Raw genomic sequence first — 23,259 nt, forward strand, 5'->3', positions numbered from 1 at the left:
GTATTCAAAATGCAAACCTACTAATAATTATTAAGCCTACTTACCCGTTTGTCTAATGTTCTCTCTCTCACAAAATTAAGTAAGTGATCATTGACCAGAAGAATATCCTTTTTAGCAGCTGTAACTATAGACACAATAACATCATGTCTAATAGCTTCCTCAGGGTCATGTGACCTCACTTTAAGATACTCTGAAAGATAAAATTTTATTTGATTAAAATGAAACTTTGACAACTAAAATGTTTGAAAAGATTGCATAAGATCTTTGAAAGTAAACCACAACAAAAACAAAACCTAAGTAGAAGGTTCAATATTTCAAAAACATTAGGAGTAGGTAAGAGAGAAAGGGAGAAAGAGAAGGAAGAAGGAAAGAAGGTCAGTCCTTCAGGCAAAATACAGTAGTTTACATGCAACTGAGTAGTAAATCCCCTCCCCATTTGTGGGACAGGGTAGTTAACTAAGGAGTTCCTAAACTCATTAATTCAACAAACCATATAAATGAACCAAAAAGTATATCAATGTTAAATATTTCACTTTTGTTTTTTAAATGGTTAAAATATTCAAGTCAAGTGGTTCTAATCGGAAAAGGCTAGAGAATTCAAGTTTCTATCCCTTAACTATGTAAACCCTTAGTGAGGTTATTGAAAGAGTAAAATTAAGGTAATGGCAGCCAAGAAATAGGATTACAGGAAAGACCGCAAGGCAATTCTGTTTAACTGAACTAAAAGGAAGGCCAAAGGGAAGACAGAAGAAATGAAACACTTAACAATTACGAGTGACTAGAGGAGAATCTTAAAGTCAAAAACATGGAAGTTCAGATCTGGCACTGAGAAAGCGGAAAGAAAAAATTAACAATCTTCAGTAATGATATATTAGGTTTAAAGAAGAGGTACCACAAGTGAACATAAATTATTATTCAGCTTTTTAATTATATGACCAGTAAGATAAAATTTCGTTGTTTGGATCTGGAGTAACATACATAGCCATGTCTACAAACAACAAACAGAGCTTATGATTGTGAATGGATTTACTTCTCAATAAATTAACAGTTAACAATATAATGCAAAAGCTCATAAAATCAATGCCCAGGTCCTAAGCCCCTCCACCTTGAGCATTCTCTACTAACAGGAACTATTTCAAAAAGTGTTTAAGACAATATGTCGCTAAAAAACTTCTGAAGAAATGGAAATATTATTTTATGTATCACAGAAAACAAGGCTATTTTTAGTATTGATTTCAAATGCCCCATGCTAAATATATCTCGAATTCATTTACCCCTCAAGATAAAGACAGGAGTTTTTATCTTTCGCTACACTTGTTTCAAATGTAATATGTATTATTATTTCAGGTGTCACTAAAAAATGGAAAAACCAATGACACACCATCGATTTTCAGATACATCCTCATTTCACTAAAACAAATCATTCATATTAAACAGGTATACACAAGAGCTATTAACTTGTAGATATTAACTGTGCAGAGGAAGAGAAAACAGGACAAAGAAGCAATTCTCAACAGTTAGCATGATGCAGCATCTAACAATACTCTTCCCAATATGGCTACGTCCCTCAAAACTTGGCTGAAGGCACAGGATGAAGCTCACAAACACAGTATGGAGAAAAGAAGATAAATGTATGTTTTTAACATATTTATTTCAACTCACTCCTGAAACCCTAAGAAAATGTCTTTTAAAAGGGACAAGTAACAAGAGAAGAGATCATAGCAGAAGAGATTTCTCACCAAAATTTTGGCAGATGGATGACTGGTAAATGCCCAGAGACAAAAGAGAAGGATGAAACCTAAAAGGGAAAGAAAAGCCATAGACAAGCTCATTTCCAGGGTAGAAGAACCCTGAAATTCAAGGCACCAAGCAATGAGAAAGGCAGAGATGAAGACAGCATCTGAAAACATGGAGTGGAGTGGTTGAAAATCTGCATTAATAGTTAGACCCCTAGATTTTTCAAATCTGTCTTTTAGCCAACTCTAAAAATTAAAATGTGCCAGGAAGCTAGAGACTAGGAAATACATAACAAGATAAATGTTTCATAAAAAAATGAAACTGTACACTATCCTTTGATAAAGCAAAACATTCAAAACAATGAGAAGGACTAAAAAGGTTACTGGTGAAATTATTCACATCTAAAGTATATTTCAGACAGCTATAAAAAAACAAAATATCTATTATTTAGCCAAGAGTAAACAATGCATTGAAGCTCTGACTATAGAAAAAATACTTTAAAAAGATACAGACTATGTACAGAACTACTACAAATCAACAAGAAAAAAAAAAGACGAACAAGCCAATTAAAAAAGAATGGGTTTAAAATTTAAGCAGATACTTCATAAAAGAACATATGTATCAATATGCACATAAAAAGATGACTAATCTCATTAGTCATCAGGAGAATGCAAATTAAAATCACAACAAACATCAAGACCTATGAAAATGGCTAAAACCGAAAAGACTGACCATACAAAATGTTGGCAAGGATGCTGAACAACTGCACCCTCAAACATTTCTGGTGCAAGTGGGAAATAGTATAACTACTATGAAGAACTTGGTCATTTCTTATAAAGTTAAACATACATTTACCCTATAACCAGCAATTTTACTAAGTAGTTCCAAAGAGAAATAAAAACATAAATCCACAGAAACACTTATACAAGAATACTCACTGTAATCTTAATCATTATCACCCTAGACCAAAAACAACCCAGATATCCATCAAGAGAAAAAAAAATGGATATAAGCAAATTATGGTGTATTCATACAATGAAATACCACTCTATAATAAAAAATAAAGTAATAATACTTGGTGTCCCAAAGACACAAGCAATTAAAATTAAACTCCTGGTAGGATACTCTTTTCTGGGGAATCTGAATAGCCAAAGAGAAAGTATCTAAACTAAAGGTTTTCCAACAAACAACCCACCCTGATCACCCTACAGTGAAGTTCAGAGTGAACAATCCCATCCATACGCTCAGGGCTTTCTGAACAGCTTTTAATTTAGTCCCCCACTCTTAATAAAAGCCGACAGCCATGGACTGCCAAGCATTTGAGGAAAGCCTCTAACATGGAAAATACAGACAAAAGCAAATAAAAAGTGGGAAAAACAAGTGGGTGAAACAGACATTTTTAAGAAAAAGAAAACTCCAAAATACTATCATTAGTATTCTCAGAGAATACTGCACCCATAACACAAGAAAAGGGTGCTCCAGAGTAAAAGAAACATCCAGGATAAAAGAGAAGGAGGAAGAGAAAAGGAAGAAACAGACAGATACACACAGACACACCCATGCACGCACACGCACACACACACTCAGGGTCACACAGAAGGGGGGAGAAAAGAAGGGAAGGAGAGGGGGAAGGCAAAAGAGAGAGGAAGAACGGATCATCTTAAGATGAATGCTATAAATCAGAAGCTCACACACAGCGAGCAGTCCAAGTTCAGGTGTCAGCAGGTAGACAGAGGGTTCTCCAAGCAGGATATCTCCCAGAAAAAGCAGTTTAAAATGTACTATAAGTTGGTAAAATTTTAAAAAGAGTAAATAACTAAATAATAACAAGCAATAATATGAAATATGGGAAGGTAGTGCTCAGAGGTAAACCTTTCAAGGGTCCTGGATTGCTCAGAAAGAAGCTAGTGTTCTGATTAATTTCAGACTTTATTAATCAACTATGCAGTAAAAGCATGAAGGAGAATGTAACTTCCAAGCCCATATGGATAAAAAAGGAAAAATGAGAAGAAAACTAATCAGTTGGGCAGAAGAGAAGAAAAACAGAAATAAAAGAAGCGAAGAATAGGCATGCAAAATAGAAAACACAAAGTAAGATAGTGGGAATAAGTTCAACTATATCAAATTCAAATTATTTCAATAAAATTTTCAAATCACATAAGAATACTATATATAACTTATGTACCGATACACATGTGACATAGATAGAAAAACATGAACAGAATGCACAACAAATTTAATAGAGAGGTTACCCTCTACAGAAGTAGGAATGAGAGGAGTTTGTGAACAGCATTTCAACTGTATCTACAATTTACTTTCTTTTTTTAAACTCCTAAGCTAATACAGCAAAATGCTAACATTTCTGAGGAAGACAGTGGCTGCTGTATTCATCCATATTCTCTGAACTATTTCATAACTTTAAAAACCTTAACAGAGCAGCAACAGTCAGATACACAGTGTTCTCATTACCATAAAAATGCAAAGTTCTGAAATACCTCATCAATATACAGATTTCAGAAAAGTTACCTCCATTAAGCATGGTTAAATTAGTTCATAAATTAATGACTCTCACCTAAGTTCTCAAAATATTAAAGACGACTGAAGTCCCATAATCTATGCAAAGTCAAGACCTGTTCAAATCCAAATGCCTGAAATACTTGTAGAATTGTTCTTAAATTAAGAAACCAATATTGTCTCTGATAATGCTACTTTTTATGTAAGTGCTTCTAGGTACTATGTAGGTACTAGGAGGTAAAAACTGTAGCTTCACCATGATGATGAACTGAAACAAGAAGACTTCACTGAGAATAATCACAAAAAACAACCAAAAATAAAAAGGTTTTTTTTCCTATATATAAAACCAATTTTTTTCACCAAAGAGCATCTAGGAATATTTGCCATTATGGGTATACAGTACCTGTTAAGTCCTTTGCTAAATCAGGATGGTTCATGAGACAATGGCTAGCAAATTTCACACATTCCAGGCGGATTGGTACATGGATATCATTAAACCTGATAAAATATAAAGTCACAGAGTAATCTTTAAAATAAGAGAGATAAGTGTTTATCCTGCACTTAATTTATATTTATTTCTCTAATTAAAAGAAAAAACAATTTATACAGGATAATTCAAAGCAGAACCAGACTATTTTAACAAAGTTTTTGATATACTATGTATGTAAGAATGCTTTGGAACCTCTATATTAAACTAGGTCAATCTCCTGTGAGAACTATGTACTTTTAATGAGGATGTTTAAACAGTACACATTTGGCTCAAATACAAGAACTGGAATGACAAAATTTTTCCTATAAATAGTATACTTTCTTTTTTGTTATATATAAATTTATTTATTTTATTTTATTTATTATTATTTTTGGCTGTGTTGGGTCTTTGCTGCTGCGCGCGGACTTTCTCTAGCTCAGGCGAGCAGAGGCTACTCCTTCATTGTGGAGCGCAGGCTTCTTATTGCGGTGCCTTCTCTTGTTGTGGAGCATGGGCTCTAAGCATACGGGCTTCCGTAATTGTGGCATGCAAGCTCAGTAGTTGTGGCTCGCAGGCTCTAGAGCACAGGCTCAGTAGTTGTGGCATATGGCTTAGTTTCTCCGCAGCATGTGGGATCTTCCCGGACCAGGGCTCAAACCTGTGTCCCCTGCACTGGCAGGTGGATTCTTAACCACTGCGCCACCAGGGAAGCCCTATAATTTCAAATGTATCTGTTTATGCAAGTATATTGTGTATACATAATACACATATACATTATTAAATCCCACACTGAAAAGAAAGCTTTTCCTCAAATTATTCTTTCTTAAATACAGAACATTCACAAATGTTTGGTAGATCTTGCACTAAACCCTGTATTACTTTATATGACTCTAAAATTGTGCCGAAATTACTCCTATCTATCATAATTATTTCCACTAATATCAAAGCAAATTTTTACATGTATATGTAAATACCTTAGTATGTATCTCTAAAAAGTTAAAACTCTTTGGTTGATAAGTCATTTAAGTATCTTTTACTCATATTTTCCCTATCTTTTTCTTTTCCTTTGTAATCTGGTGGAGCAACTGTTTTGTGTTTGTGTGTGTAGTGTTTTTCCACAGTTTAGATTTTGATAATTTTATCATTCTGATGTCAATTAACAGGTTCCCCTCTCTCCTAAATCCTGCACATTAGGAATCAGGTCTATAGACTTGATCATATTCAGGTTCATTTTTTAGCAAGACTACTTGATAACGGCATTGTGTTCCTCCACCAGGAAGCACATGATGCCTAGTTGTCTCTAAACCATTGATGTTCAAAGCCTATACACATAAGTTCATTGTGGACTACAAAGCAGTGGTTTTTTTTTTTTAATCTTAAGTAACAACAAGAACGTTAAAGTGAAGCAAGAATTTTCCATTTGACATTTTCATGTCTTAATTCTCGAAGACCAAAAAGTCTCCAAATCTTGTATCACCTAATACCATAAGAAACAAAATTTAGCATCAAAAAGAAAAAAAGTTTTCTGAAGGAGCAACAAATTACTCATAAAAGATTATTATTAGGAAACAAACTGCTTTATGAAGTACACTCAAAAAAATCTAGTCTATAAAATCTAGTCTCTGGGGTTTCCCTGGTGGCGCAGTGGTTGAGAGTCTGCCTGCTGATGCAGGGGACACGGGTTCGTGCCCCGGTCCGGGAAGATCCCACATGCCACGGAGCGGCTGCACCCGTGAGCCATGGCCGCTGAGCCTGCGCGTCCGGAGCCTGTGTTCCGCAACGGGAGAGGCCACAACAGTGAGAGGCCCATGTACCGCAAAAAAAAAAAAAAAAAAATCTAGTCTCTGGTCTCATATAGTTTCCTGAGTGTTCTGAACCCAAGTACTCAATCCCTATACACTTTAACCTTTCTCAACTAAACATGTACCAAATAACCATTAAAAGTTAAAAAAATACTTTAAAATACTTTTAAAAAATACTCTAGCTCCCTAAAATTGGTAATAATGTGCCAGTTTTATGTCATTAATAAAACAAGGAAAAATTACAATGTAATCAAAAGGTAAAAAGTTTAAATTAGAATTTTTCCTCCTAAAATCCTATAAAGTCTGGCTAATCCAAGTCCTGATTTAAAGATATATTAAATGTCTATATGTATTTGTTTTAGCACATTAAATAAAACAGATTTTGATTTTAGTTGCACAGTTTAATTAAACAAACTGTTTTGCCCTCTTGCTCATTGTATTTAAGGGGAAAAAGTCTAGAAATCAAACTCAAAATGACAACGGGCTAATATTTATTAGTTTAACACACCTTGTTAAATATTATTATTGAGCTACATAAGAGATAAGAAAACAGAGTAAGAATTTAGGGCTTAACATATAAAGGCTTATATGATTTGACAAATTAGAAAAACAAGACCAGAAGAGATTATCTTTATCATAATCATTGATAGTTCTGGTAACAAAATGGAAAGAAAAGTGGTGATGACAATGCAAATATTTCAATACAAAGAAAATAGAGTAAGAATCTCAATCCTATTTACTTGTTTATTTATGACTTAATTGCATGATTTGTTATAAGCATAATTATAAAAGGGAGAAAAAAATCCCCCTCTATCCTCAGGGTCAAAGTAGGTTTCAGCCAGGGCACTTGGAAGTGGTTTTAACATATTCAAGGTCGGGGTATCTTTAGAAAAGTAATAAAATAAACCCCTCTCACAGAAAAAATATAGAAACACATTCAAAATTTTGCAACCGATTTCAGGAGGTTTGTGGATCATTAAAAGCATATAAGAAGCCCAGGTTATCATTTCCTCATTATCATAAGAAACGTAGAAAGGAGGTTAGTAGGAGGAATATACATAATCATTTATTTATTCATTCTATAGATACCCTTTTATCTTTACAATGTCTCCAAATAATCTAATTAAATACAATTTCTTTGTGGAGAGGCTGTATCTCACCATGATGTATTTCTGGTTGGAATTAATCAATCACTGCTATGTAACAATACACTTCAATTTCATGATTATAATACTTTGTGAGACAGTTTTTTTAATGTATCATCTTTTAAAAATCACTGAAGACAAAATAAGAAGGGGAAACTGTAAATATGGCCAATCGCCATCAGCATTCAAGAATTTCAAAATATAAAACCCCTCATCTTTATGATTTCAGAAAACAATCTTAAATGTGGGTGCTGTTTTAAAATAGTAAGTGGATATAAACACATATTACTTTTAAACAGGACACCAAAATCATATACCTGCCCAAGTAACACTGCCAAAGTGGTTTGTTTTGAGAAGCCAATTCTGAATCCTTTGCCCCAAACATTTTTGCCAGTAGTTTAACAACCTGAAGGCGTTCCTCATTATCATTGCTCTAAAACAAAACACAACCACAGCTTTAAAACCATGAGGTAGATACACTGAGAATAATTTTTCCCCTGATTTCCCTTAATCTCCAATTCCACAGAAAACTTTTTACGAACTTCAGCTGAAAAATTATACATAAAAATGTTTAATATATTTTTCATAAAATTAAATGTTACCTTAAATATTCTAATCATTTCAAATTACATTAAAGGAGTACTCTCCTACATGAAAATTCATCCCAAAGTCTGATTAAAATTTAGTGGCCTCTCCTACAACTGAGGCTTGTTTCCATTCAAAATCAAAATCAAAAACTAACTTGCATCAAACCTACTTGGGACCCTTGAAAAACTATTCGTGGTCTTTAAGAATAGACACTGATAGAGGCCAATCCTACAGTAAACAGAGACTTATGTATGAAGGTACTTGTTAAGCCCTTTGTAGAAATAAATATGCACTAAATCTCCCAACAGGAGAGTCCGTTCATCTACATACACCAGATTCATAATGGGAGTTCAACGACATGAGGAAGCCTTACACATGCAAAAACTAAAGTTTCCACTTTATAGAGAAAATGGGTACTCTGGGGATGAGAACTCATTTATTACTGCTTTTGGTACCTCCAACAAATGACAATATTTAAATGAATGAGCCAGCTACAATACTAGACTTGAACACAAAATGTGACAGAGATTGTTAAAAGCACTAATATTCAAGGTACTTGGATGGCACTGTACAGATCTTTTAAATTTTAAACCAATGCCAAAGCCCAGCATTTAAAGCCCCCATGATATGACCCGACTCATCTCTATTATTTGATTATTCCTCTAAAAAAGTATGTTTTACCCCTGGCTGCACGTTAGAATGACCTATAAGGCTTTTAAGAAACAACAAACAAACAAAAACTCATGTCTGGACTCCACTGCCAGAAATTCTGATCTGGGTTAATGCCTGGACATCTGTTTGTTTATTAAGGCTCCACAGATGAAGATTCTAATGGGCAGCCAGGAATGATTTAAACTTAGTTTATGCTACCATGCAACTGTAATTCTTTGTGTTCTGCAAATTCACCCAGCACCTTCCTACCTCTATATGATTCTGCATGCTGTTTCCTTTGCTTCAATTGTATGCTGTCTGTATCTTTTATGATATTTATAATATTTGGCCTCTTATTAGATATGGATTTTTTCCTCTTCCTCCCATAATAGATGTTAAATTTGCTGAAAGCAGGGATGATAATTCTTATTTTTGTATTTCTTACAGTATTCAACATTTTTATTAGAGAAAATCAAAACAACAAATAATTAAAGGTATGACTGCCTTTTGCCTCATCAAAATTGCTAACTACATGAAAAAAGGGGGTAGAGGAAGGCCAGTGAATCAAATGTCTCACTTGAGAAATACACCAAAAATATGCCCCAGCATAAAATGAGAATAATTATTTGCTGCATTTTGGGGTATTTACACTACCAACATAAACTGTTTATTTTGTAGTTTTCAAAGAGACAAATTCAAATTTTTAGAAACAAGAAATACAACACAGAAATCATTTAAAAACTTTTCTGGGTGGTACAGTGGGGTTCATCAAACAGTATTAATTATAACCAGATTTATTTAATCTTTATGTAATAATTTGAAAGAGAAAACATGCCCCAAATCTGCAAATGAAACTCAATTTTATGGCATAATTTAATGGTAAGGCAATAAGGACGTTACCGAAAGATTCCAGAAAGCCATGTGAAAAGCAAAGGAGCTTTCAAGATAGGCTAGGCAAGTACAAGATAATATTCAAAAAGGGAAAATATTTCACCCTATGTGGATAACAGATCCTAAACTATTTTTATGGCACATCAAGGGGTCTTGGGAACCACTATAAACTATGCCTTAAAAATGTAAAAGTTTGATGTATACCCATGACCTCAAAAGTTAGTCACAACCCAGAATTTATCTGGAAAACATCTGAAGGAAAATATCATTCTGCTAATCATTAATTCATCAGATTTTATCTGCTAGGCACCATGCCAGGCACTGGAGATACACAAATATGCAAGGCACAAACATGTAAATAAATAACAGTAATACCACCACATGGGTAACATTCAGTTAAAACCACTATAAGGATTAAAAATCCACAAGTAATGTGCTTTGCTAATCTGGTTGATAAAACCATATTATTTTTAGAATAGTTACCTTCAATTTAAATTCAAGCTGGGGTAAAACTGAGAGCAGCAAATGACTATCAATATTATAGAGCTCCAAAATTAAGTCAAAGACATGCTCTGACAAATCGCTGATAGATGTTTTCCCAAGCATCAGAACCTGATTAAAAAACTTTTGAGAAAGAAAATTTATCATTAATAGAAACAACATAGATAAAGTGAATTTTCTGAAATTTTATTATTCAATTAAGTTCATTATCGTTCTATACAGAGTCAAAACAGGCATACCAAAACATTTTCTAAGAAGGTGGGAAATCACTACTGGCTACATAAAAACATAAAACATGGAATTCACCTCATACATATTAAAAGACAAGCAATTTGTACTGACTCATCAATTAGCATATCAATAAATACCCTACCTACCAAATACACTTTATTCCACATTATGGTACTTACCATATTTTATCCTATATTACAGTTATTTGTACACATGTCTTAGTTTCTCTACTAGATAAATTTCTTAAGGGCAAGGGATCACATTTTGTTCACCACAGCAGTATGGGAGACAACAGTATGGAAGACAAAGCCTTACACCTTCATAGTAGAAACCAATTCCATTTTTAAAATACGTAATTTTATATTTACAAGGCAAAACAATATCTTTCTAATACTTTGTCTTCTTTTATATTCTGATAATGTATACATACATACAAAGTTTATAGCACTAACTAAAGTCCAATTAAAAGCACATACAAACACAAGGAAAATCCAAATGTGAACAATTTTTTTCTATAAGCAGCCAGCACTAACTAGTTCCCACACTCAGATCATTCATCATATTACTACTGAAAATGGTAAAAATACATGGCATAATGATCAAGTTCCTTTCTATTTAAAGTCTTCCAAATATGTAAAAAATTAACCCAGAGCATATCCCACATATTCTCCACAGTATCTTTTATCTCCTTGAAGAAGGAATTAAGGATTCTTTACACCACACAAGCTGCCCTGATCTCTTCTTTCTGTGACAGTTAACAAACAACTTGCCTTAATCAGGTTTTCTATCTGGAAAGTACAGTCAGGACTTTACATTTCAATGTCTCCTCTGATTACTTTTAATTCCTGTGTTGTTCTTAAGTTTTTTAGATCTATGAACCTGTACCAACCACCTAGCCATGAAGGGATAAAAAGAAAAAAATTCTATTCTACTATTCTTTCTTTATTGGTTTTAAAAATAACTCGTCTGTCCTCCATGTTCATCAATTTTGTGGGAAAAGAATTTCATGACACCAAAGGTTAAATTCTCATTCAAGTTGAAGATAAAGTGGCTTCGTTGTTTCCATTTGAAAAATTTCTCCTGTTTAAAAATGATAAATCTACCTTTCTTAACAGAAAATAATCCTTTCCAATCTGGCCATCTTGGTGATCAAACCATCCTCTTCTTCTATCAGTCTGGGGAAAACTCGTTTGAAAATGGAAAAAAACAAAACAACAACAACAACAAAAACCCAGTGTAACATCCTACAAATTCCATCAAAAACATTTATTTGACACTTATAATCTCCATCTATCTCCAAATCAGTCTTCACTGTATAACAAGAACCTGGTACACTGCCTGACAGAGGTATCCAAAATAGATTCAATAAATGAATGAATGATATGTAACAGGTACTATAATACAACTATAGGTGAAACAACCTTCCTGAGGGTATACAATTCAGTGAAGAAGCAGATACAGATTTGAATAAAGTATTTCCTACCAAAAAACATTAGTCTTTTACTTACAAATGGTAACTAATTTTCACATAACAAATTAAATTATAACAACTGCCTCCTAATGAAAAGAGTAAGAGGAGTAAGTTAAAGGTCGATAAGAAATTCTACCTTAGATTTAAATGATCAATTTTAATTACAAAAGTGCTTTCACATCAGTTAACACATTCTCTACCATCACCCCAAGCGTTATTAACTCCAATAACTAAGGCTAAGTGAGATTAAGCAAATTAACCAAATTTTACCTACATCAAGACAAGCTTGATACATTTTTTCAATCCAACAAAATACTTTTGTGCTATCCCCTAAAACTTGTGATTAAAAAGATCTGGTAAAAAATAACAACATTACCAAGAAGTGATCCATGTAGGTAATTTTTTGAATTGTCACTATATACTTTTTCGTTTTGATACTGTTGTACCTTATATATATATATAGAGAGAGAGAGAGAGAGAGAGGGGGGGGGCACACACACACACACACACACACACACACACACACACTTTAGTTTCATGAGTTGTCAAGTTACAAAAAAATTTATTTTAAAAAGTAATCTAGGGCTTCCCTGGTGGCGCAGTGGTTGAAAGTCCCCCTGCCAATGCAGGGGACACGGGTTTGTGCCCCGGTCCGGGAAGATCCCACATGCCGCGGAGCGGCTGGGCCAGTGAGCCATGGCCGCTGAGCCTGCGCGTCTGGAGCCTGTGCTCCGCAATGGGAGAGGCAACAACAGTGAGAGGCCCGCATACCGCAAAAAAAAAAAAAAAGTAACCTGTAACGCCACAGTGACTTCTTAAGTTCTATATATGTAAACAACACTGTATATAAAGAGGAAACTTGAATGTGTCTATATGCATGAGACTGAAAAAAGACACAAGTAAAAAAGAGACAGAAGTGGGGTTATTATTACCTTGACATCCTACCTCTATTTCTGCTTGCTAATTCTTTACTAGGAAGATATATGAATAATGGCTATTACATGTACAAATGCAAAAAGGCTGAGAATGATTTTTACACTGTACTAAAATCCCACAAGGAATTAAGCTCACCAGAAAGCATTTTACATGTAACTGTAGATTTATAAGGGAGAAGAGGAGAAAAAAAAAAGCAATTCTTAATGACTTCTTAGCTAACTCTCAAATAAGTCAAGGGACAAGAAAACAGGGAAAACAGAGAGAGATAAGAAAATAATGACACAGTAATGGGAATAAATAAATATATAACTGAAAGTGCTCAGACTATTCTACTAATCCTGTGCCTCTTGCCCCCAGCCCCAGCTTCTGATAAAGACATAACCAAGTATGGATGGGGCTGTCTATTTCTGTAGGTAAGGCAGGAAATTAACCTGAGGTTTAAGTGACAGTGAAATGTTTTTACCTTGATTTACCTGGGAATGGTGAAAGTATTTCCTTCATCCTTCTTTAACTTTTATTATAAATACTTTCAGACATACACAGATGTTGAGAGAATAGTATAATGAACCTAATCACCTCATTCTACCTTGATTTTTTTTTCTTTTATTACCCAATCAAATATTTATTTTCCCAATCCTAGAAAATATATCAACGTAGTATAGTGTTAATTTCTTATTTTTATGCCAGAAAAAGGCATCAGAAAAAGGTAAGTGTTCCCCTAAAAAACATCTGGCTCAGCAATATCAACTTAAATAAATGACCACCAGGAGGAGCTCACCTAAGTGTATCTAATGGCCACAGAAACAGTCATTCACAGGCACTTGAAGCAAAGGAAAAGGGAAGGGGCACTTAATAACGGAATGCTTAAATCTGGTTCTACAGATTTCAAGTGCCATTATGTCATAACAGGAAGAACTCAATCCACTCAATCTAACCAATTTACTGCAGCCAATACCCAAGACTCACAAAACTTGCAGAAATCAATATTTAGAATTCCCTGGCAATCTGACTGGAGCTATTAAGACAGGTTACACAATTTAATTCTCCAGATTCTGAAAGTCCACCCTCCAAAACAATTTCTTTACAAATTAAATACATTTTTCCAAATCATCATGTGCTCACAACTATTTAAGGTCATAAGCCAGTAACAAAAACTGGAATTTACCATAGTACTGTTCCATAAAGTATATTAATTTTCAAAGTACATCTTTTCATGATGTATTTTTATATACTAAATTAAATTTTGTATTTCTTCAAGACAAATTCTCCAATAAACTTCAGGAAAATTAAGTACATAAGTAATTATAAAAGGCTTTCTTTCTCACTTTTTTCAAGAAGACAGATTTACATGTTTAGATGTGGGTAAAACTGGAAAGCAGGTGGAGAGACAGACCAGCTACACAATTCCAGAGGCCAACATCAAGACTGCATTCTAGATTTGTTCCAGTAGGTACCATTCACATGGAAAACAATGTGAATGGTGCCACCTAGAGTTGTGCAACTCAACAGAACTATGGGGGAAAAATTAAAACTTATAATAAGCTTCTATCAGTGAATCTATCAGATAAAATACATTTCTTCTGAAAATAAATAGAAGATCATTAACCATAAATAAGTAGATTTGAGATGATAATGAAAGGGCTCATTTCATTGCAATTCTTCCCCCTTCTCAGAAAAGGTAGATTTATATGGAATCTACCCCAGGGAGAGCAAGATAGGCAACTTTCACCACACCGCTGTTATTCATACTTGCCTTCAATTTTTATGTCTTGATATTAGTTCATATCTTCTTCTTATACAAATCAATTTAATTTCCAAAAAGCTGTAAGCAACTTCTCTGAATAATGATAAGTTCCATAAGATTTATCTAATTACATTTAACTCCATTTCCAAGAATAGAAACAGTATATCTTGCTAACCAAAATAAAAACTGTTTTAGTTCCTAGGCAATTTGAAAGAGAGAAATGAATGAACAAATATGAGAGCTAATTTTCTAGAAAGTATTAACCAATAATAATTTTAAATAAGGAGAAAGAAAATACACTTAATTATTAAAACAATACAAAATGTTAAAGTATGAATCACTTGCCGAAATTCTGCTTTTAGCAGCGTTTAAAATTTTGGCTAATCTTTCTGACAACCAATTGGACAAGTAAAACTTACATTGGTAATATATGGTTCAATAGCTTGAGCTGTCCTCTTCAGTAAAGCCTTTGCCAAATCATATGCTTGCTTGTTTAAATTCTGAAGAAAAAAAAAACAGTATCTATATTATACACCACTAAATATGAAAAAGGAAATATTACCTGTATTTAAAAAGCTACTGTTAAGTCAATGAATGAGAAAACTGTTTAAGATTCAATTCGAATAAAAGGGCGACGGCAAGGCCACTTTTCTCCTAAGACTAACTGGTCTAGTAGATCTTAAGATCCCTTCCAAGCAAGGATAATTATATTCTCTTCATATCTTATTCACAGCATAAGGTAAACCACATAGAAAAGGTCAATAAATGTTTATTAGACAGAAAAGGAGATACTGAGTCACTGTAAAGCTAGTTGTAAAGTCAAATCTGTTCAGCTGAGTATAAATACAGGCTATTTCACTCCAAGACCAAAAGAACCAAAACATCATAAGAGAATGAACTGGGTCCTAGTGCGGGAAGAAATGGGGAATCCTCAGGTGGCGAAAGACAAAAGAGTTTGGGGCAGCTATGGGAAAGAAGATTTTCCCAAAGCACATCTCAGAGCATAGGGAAGCCCAAGGATATAAGAAACATAACAAGGGAATCCCCTGGCCGTCCAGTGATTAGGACTCAGCGTTCTCACTGCCGGGGCCCCGGGTTTGAGCCCTGGTCAAGGAACTAAGAAACCACAAGCCATGCAGCACTGCCAAAAAAAAACCAAAGAAACATAGTCAAGTATGAAAAGAAAAAAAGTACAAGAAACAATACCTTAAGAATATATGTTTCTAAGAGATTTTGATGATGGAAAGAATCATGACCAAAGATCTGAAATGGAATCACTATTCCAGTTCAAACATATTACAGACAGCAGGAAAATTGTATATATCCTGAAACTCACATTCAGCGTATTTTTAGATTTATCTGCATTGATGCTTTGTATTGTATCATTTCATTAATATCTAACTGCTGTTTAGTATTTTCATATATAATATGCTACAGCTTATTTACTCATTTTCCTATTCATAGACATTAAGCTGTCTTGTATTGATACATGCCTCCTTGTGCATATAAGAAATAATTTTCTATAAATACTACCTTTGCCATTTTTCAAATGAGCTGTTTTGTCTTGTTCTTATTTGTAGAGTTTCTCTATACACTAAACATTTGCCAATTACATGCACAACATATCTTAGAGCCTATACCTATGTTTTTACAATGCTTATGGTATCTTAAGACATACAAAAGTTTTCATTTTAATATAACCAAATATATTAATCTTTTCCTATTTGGCTTGTGCACTCTCTATATTTTTTAAATTCTTTTCTATATTGAGGTTAATTCGTTGTTTTATATTTTCAAATAAAATTTCAAAGATTTGCTTTTCAGATTTAGATCTTTATTCTGCCCATAATTTATTTTTATGCATGGTGTGAAATAAGAATCTTATACTATTTTCCATATGGATATTCAAGTCCATTATTCCCTCCAATGACTTCCCTGTAATACTCACACTCTCAAGTTTCTATACAACCATGTACCATTTGTAAATTTTCCATTACTTCCATATGTCCCTTTGTCTATTACTGCCTGATTACAGTCAAAGAGACATATGGAAATAATGTCTTAACACCAGGTAAGATAAGTCCCCACTTTCTTATTCTTCAAAAACCAATTTGTCAAACTACACACACATGCACATATACACACGCAATACACATTCACAATTTCTATTTTGATTAGGTTATCTATTAGTATGTAGAGGAATGAAATTATTGTGATACTGAGTTTCCCATCACATAAACAATTATAACAAATCATGCAACATATTTAAGTCGTCTCTTACACTTCTCCAACAACTGTAATAACTTTGAACATTAAGGTCATGCACATTGTTAATAAATTTCTAAGTAGCTCAAGTCTTTGTTAAAGATACAAATAAAAATTTTTTGAAATTATACTAACAGATTTTTATATATTGATCTTATATCTAGCAACTCTGCAGAATTTTCTTATTTGGTCTAGAAACTAATCTGTACATTGTTTTGTGTTTTCTGCACAGGCAGTCATAACATCTGCAAATAATTTCAGTTTTGTCTCTTCTTTCTAATCCTTTTATCTTTTCTCTTGTTTTACTCCACTAACTTAAGGCTTCTAGTTTAATGCCGATTCGAAATAGCATACTTGACTTTTTCCTGAGTAGAAGTGACATCTTGAGAATGTTCCTAACTTCAAAGAAAATCCTTCAGCATTTCACCATTAAGTGCAGTTATCATACATAACCTTATCAATTTAAGGAAGTTCCTTTCTATTTCAAATATGCTAACAATATTTTTTATCATAAGTTATACTGAATTTTATCAAATGGTTTTCTTATACATCTACTGATTATTTTTTCTCTTTGTTCTGTTAATTTCCACAAATATTTTTTAATGTTAATCCATCTTTGAATTCCTAAAATTTAGCCAATTTGCTCATTACCAATATTACTTTATATCATTCTGGATAGTGTCCAGTATTATTTTATATTGGATTTACATGAATGTATTATAAATTAAATTAGCCTATTATCCTCCTTTCTTGAACTTGGTTTTCTCTAGTTTTCCCTATGAAGACTATATTCTGCTCATAATGTGAATTGTGGAGCATGCCTTCCTCTTCTATAATCTGAAAAAGTTTGCTGAATATCAGGACTACATGGCACTTAAATGATTAATAGAAATCTCCTGGTGATGTGTTTAAATTCCTTCATAGTTGGTTTGAGTTCTGCTGCTGTTGCTATTATTACTGTCATCGTTGTTTAGGAGGAAATATTTTTGTTTGTTTTATGGATATAGTTTTTAAAACCAATTAAATTTCTTTTATTGGTTAAAGGTTATTCAAGATTTTCTCTCTTGAGAAAAATTGGCAAGTTTTATTTTCTAGAAATTTGTTTTGTCCAACTCCAAATATGTTAGCATAAAATACTGTTCATGGAATTGTTTTTTGATCTTTTTAATGCCTGCTGTTCCTCATTTCATTCTAAAACTGTATATTAATACCATCTCCCTTTTTCTGACTCAAACTGCCAAGGGTATGCCTATTTAATATACTTTTTGAATTACCAACTTTAGGTTTTTCTGAAATGTCACTGTGTTTTTCTATTTCATTCATTTCTGTTCTTCATGGTTTACTTTCTTGTACGGACTGTATATTCTAACGATACTTTTATAATTTCTTGAACTGGACACTTTAACTATAAAGTTAGATTAGGGCTTCCCTGGTGGCACAGTGGCTGAGAGTCCGCCTGCCGATGCGGGGGACGCGAGTTCGTGCCCCAGTCCGGGAAGATCCCACATGCCGCGGAGCAGCTGCGCCCGTGAGCCATGGCCGCTGAGCCTGTGCATCCGGAGCCTGTGCTCCACAACAGGAGAGGCCACAACAGTGAGAGGCCCGCGTACCGCAAAAAAAAACAAAAAACAGAAAACTAAAGTTAGATTAAAACAACATTTAAGTTGAATCCCACAGGTTTTAATATGTATCATTTTAATTATTATTTCTAAATTTCTTATAACTGCCATCATGATTTGCTCTTTTGACAGATTAATTATGAGTGCTAGAGGCTTGTTAGTTTTTTGTTTTAAAATCCTCAAGAACTGTTGGTCTATTTGACTTATAATCAATTGGAAATGTATTAAAATGGCCACCAAATTGTGAGTTTGTTTCTCCTTATAATTCTTCCAATGTATGCTTTATATATTTTGAGCCTATGTGAATACAAGTTTAGGCATCTTCCTGAGAACTAAAACTTATCATTGTATAACTCCCTTCTTTACCTGGTAAAGACTATAACATCTAAAATCAATACAAGTTATTTCAGTTTTCCTTCAGTTACTATGTGCCTGGCATGGCAAATCTTTTCTCCATCCTTTTAGTGACAACCTTTTTGTGACAGTATTTTTGTTATCTCTTATTAACAATGACCAGTTGAATTATTTTTAATCTAATCTGACAACCTGAAGTAGTAAATTTGGGCCATTTACATTTATTGTAATTCTTCCTTGCATTGTAATCCTTAAAATTTTAACATGAATACTTCATTTAAAGTTCAAAGTAGGGCTTCCCTGGTGGCATAGTGGTTAAGAACCCACCTGTCAGGGACTTGCCTGGTGGCACAGTGGTGAAGAATCCACCTGCCAATGCAGGGGACATGGGTTCGAGCCCTGGTCCGGGAAGATCCCACATGCCGCAGAGCAACTAAGCCCATGCGCCACAACTACTGAGCCTGCGCTCTAGAGCCCGTGAGCCACAACTACTGAAGACCGCGCACCTAGAGCCCGTGCTCCGCAACAAGAAGCCACCACAGTGAGAAGCCCACGCACTGCAATGAAGAACAGCCCCCGCTCACCGCAACTAGAGAAAGGCCGCACACAGCAATGAAGACCCAACACAGCCAAAAATAAATTAATTTAAAAAAAAAATAAAGTTCAAAGTAAATCAATAGCTCTATACTCCTAATCATCAGCAAGATCATATCACTCCTTGACTCTATTAGGCCATTCAATCTTACATGTTATTTTTATCCAGTGGTTTAGGACCATTTTGTTAAAATCCCTTTAATTAATCATTATAATTATTATTGCTACTGTTTTTGTTTTATATATTAGTTCTTATTTAGAGCATTTCATTGTTCACCAATACTTCTTACATTTCACTTCTTTCAAGTTCAATTTCCATTATTCTGAAGTACTCAAATAGTAGTTCTTTCAGGAAGGATCTATTGACAAGTTGTATATTTAATGTCTTAATTTCACTCATATTGGATAGCAACTGTGTGCCAGCATATACAGTTTTTATCTCAGTACTTTGGAAATATAGGTCCATTATGTTCTGGCATCTATCCTTGCTACTGAGAACTCAGCAATCAGTTTAATGTTTATTCCTTGTTAAGGGCTATGTCTTTTCCCTCTGGATGCTTTATAGATTATTTCTATTTTGTCATTCTACAAATTCTCCAGGATATGCCTACACTGGGATTTATTTTTATTTATTCTGTTCATGACACTTTTGTTACCTAACTCATAAATTTACGCTTTTCGTCAGTTCTAGAAAATTTTAAGCAAATATCTACTTGAATATCATCTCTTCTCCATTCTTACTCAGTGTTCTGCATCACTTTTAAATATACTGGACCTTTTCATTCTACCGTTTATGTTTTCCTTAACTTTACCTCACTGTATCTGTACAATTTCCTCAGCTCTATCTCCTAGTTCTCTAAATATCTTTTATAATCCAAAAAATATTTTGATGTCTATGAACATTTTTCATTTCTACTTTTCCTAACCATACCTCTTCTCCTTTCAGATGTCTAGCTATCATACTTTTTAACTCTTATGCTTCTAGAGATTAAAACATAAAATTGTTATCTTTAATCCTTTTAAAGGTATTTAATATTTTTATCCAATAAATATATTATCTGAATTTTTACTTAGTGTCTGATTTTCAGTATTGACGGACTTCTTAAAAGTTTGGGAATTTTGGATTATGAGGTCATTTTTAATGAAGCATTATATTTGTGAATGCTGTGTAGCTATAAATTTAAGTTATATCTTTCCAGAAAGGTCTTAATTTTGCAGAGACCTGTATGCTGGTGAATCACAGAACCATATTTCCAACTGCTTACTCAAGTGTTAGTCATTTTCGAAGAACGAAACATACAAAAACACACACAACACACACACAACTTGATTAATATCACCCAGGCAAGAAATACTTGTGTCATCAACATATCCTTTTCTCCAAGTTAGTAAAGACTTCCCCTTTTTTTCTGTGTTTTTTTTGCAGTACGCAGGCCTCTCATTGTTGTGGCCTCTCCCATTGCGAAGCACAGGCTCCGGACGCGCAGGCTCAGCGGCCATGGCTCATGGGCCTAGCCGCTCCGCGGCATGTGGGATCTTCCCGGACCGGGGCACGAACCCGTGTCCCCTGCATCAGCAAGCAGACTCTCAACCACTGCGTCACCAGGGAAGCCCAAGACTTCCCTTTTAATTTCACCCCTCCCTGCCATCTACACTATCACTGTCTTTTACCTAAGGCCTTATTTGGTTGTGTATCTCCCAACATATAAAGTTATATAATAGCATCAAAGTAGCTATTAATGTGTTCCTTGAAACATAATCCTATACAAAACTGAGTTATTACAGATACTTTATCACATGTACTGTTATTTCTTCATTTAATTAGTGACTAATAAGTGTATCATGTTTTATTAAACACAAGTGATGTACATTAATATTAATCAATAAAAGTCTCCAGGGCTTCCGTGGTGGCGCAGTGGTTGAGAGTCCGCCTGCCAATGCAGGGGACACGGGTTCGTGCCCCGGTCCGGGAGGATCCCACGTGCCGCCGAGCGGCTGGGCCCGTGAGCCATGGCCGCTGAGCTTGCGCATCCGGAGCCTGTGCTCCGCAACGGGAGCGGCCACAACAGTGAGAGGCCCGCGTACCAGAAAAAAAAATAGTAATAATAAAATAAAATAAAAGTCTCCAAAACTATAAAGCAGGATAAATTGCATTTTAAACGTAAGCAAATTCTGGACCCCAATATTAACAAGCTTTCGATACATTTCAATATATATTGCTACTTACCTTATGGGCAGGTACCAGATTTACCAAAACTGTATCCAAAAGCTCCTGAGATACTGTATCACCTTCACAAATAATAGAACTCATGAGATCCACCATATGCATATGAACTTTCTGATTGTGGCCATTGCTGAAATTCAAAATTGATATTTCATTTAAAGTATATCTGAAATTTATAAGATTTAATCATAACATAGAACATTACACTTTATTTCAAACTGATACTCAGGTATTAATTAAATCAAATTCTACATATTCATTTAAAGCTTCCCTCTCTTCCAAATCTTACAATAGCATCCAAAATATTTTTTAAATTACATTTCCAGGATTACTTTTTCCTAATTTTTACCAGTCTCACAATCAAAAGTAATTAAATCAAATGCAACTTTAGTTTTGCCTTAAATTCAGAAAATCAAACTACTTTGTGGAAGTTAATTCTAGTAGATAAATTTAAGGAATACACAAAGAACTCAACTATTCACATGAATTAAGGAGTCAGTAATATGTGATTTAAATAAAAGAAAATAACATAAGCCAAAAATATTTTATATATTTTTATATATTTTATAAATAAATATTTTATTTATAATAAAATATTTTTATATAATATATATATTTATTTATAAATAAATAAAATATTTTATATATTATATAAGGCTTTAATATTATATAAGGCTTATATATTATATAAGGCTTTAAATATTTTATATATATATATTATATATATTATATAAGGCTATAGATCACCTTATGCCACTATTATTCTCTACAGTACAGAATTAAGCTGTATTCACTGTCCAAACATCTATAAAAATTATGTTAATGAGTTCTTAAGTTATAACTCTTAGCCTTCCAATATTCATCATAGTTAACAGTTAACAGTTTATGCAGATTCACCTGTAAGTTAAAAATTCTTTACATTTAAAAAAAGATTATATTCTTTGTAAAGTAAACTTACTTTATAACTGAAAATAATGTTCTGTATAATTGGGTAAAAATTTCATTGCTGTCTTCCAACTCAAAGCATATGTTATATGACTTGACCCAAGCAATGTTCTAAAAATAAGACATAAAAAAGGAAAAGGGTAAAATTTTAATTAGTAAATATATACAAGCACAAAACCCAGTTTAAAATGTCATCTCAAGATAGAATATATTGCTTACCTCAAGTAAATAAAAATACCTATTGAATTGTGGGCTCTTTGTATCCTCTAGCCCCTTCAACTGCCTTGTTATAAACATAAATATATCCTTTAAAAAAAAAAAGACAAAGTTTTGTTTAGATTATGAAAATATCCACTAAATTCCTAAAGATAATTCAGCACTCATGTGTATCTATCATGATAAATTGTAAAGAACCAGTTTAAAAAAATTCTACTTGGCTGGAATTTTTAAAATGTGCATCATCATGAAATCACCAAATATCTTACTGCCCTTTAAAGGAAAACGGTAAATCATTTACTATGATCTTAAAGTAGAGAAAGAAAAACACCTTACTGTAGGTTAAAAAAAACAGACCTGAA

At 33.6% G+C, this 23,259-nt stretch overlaps 1 protein-coding gene across 6 annotated transcripts in view; it reads right to left on the bottom strand.

Annotated features, from left to right (window-relative positions):
* PDS5B (PDS5 cohesin associated factor B) overlaps window positions 1-23,259 on the bottom strand; it is a 196,883-nt gene that overhangs the window by 92,657 nt on the left and 80,967 nt on the right. For 5 of the 6 annotated variants that reach the window (XM_022574627.2, XM_022574626.2, XM_089899278.1 and 2 more), the window contains exons 4-11: window positions 22,901-22,987; window positions 22,695-22,792; window positions 21,740-21,866; window positions 15,100-15,180; window positions 10,281-10,421; window positions 7,985-8,100; window positions 4,655-4,749; window positions 45-190 (exon numbers count right to left, since the gene is read on the bottom strand). In XM_022574627.2, the coding sequence (XP_022430335.1) occupies window positions 45-190; window positions 4,655-4,749; window positions 7,985-8,100; window positions 10,281-10,421; window positions 15,100-15,180; window positions 21,740-21,866; window positions 22,695-22,792; window positions 22,901-22,987 (891 nt within the window). Of the gene's footprint in view, window positions 1-44; window positions 191-4,654; window positions 4,750-7,984; window positions 8,101-9,176; window positions 9,285-10,280; window positions 10,422-15,099; window positions 15,181-21,739; window positions 21,867-22,694; window positions 22,793-22,900; window positions 22,988-23,259 lie in introns of those variants that run through there. The other variant, XM_089899279.1, reaches the window with a different exon arrangement.

Source organism: Delphinapterus leucas, chromosome 18 (genome assembly GCF_059928025.1).
Source record: "Delphinapterus leucas isolate spDelLeu-1000000601 "Yukka" chromosome 18, BTC_Dleu_Yukka2, whole genome shotgun sequence".
In the NCBI taxonomy this organism is placed as follows: domain Eukaryota; kingdom Metazoa; phylum Chordata; class Mammalia; order Artiodactyla; family Monodontidae; genus Delphinapterus; species Delphinapterus leucas.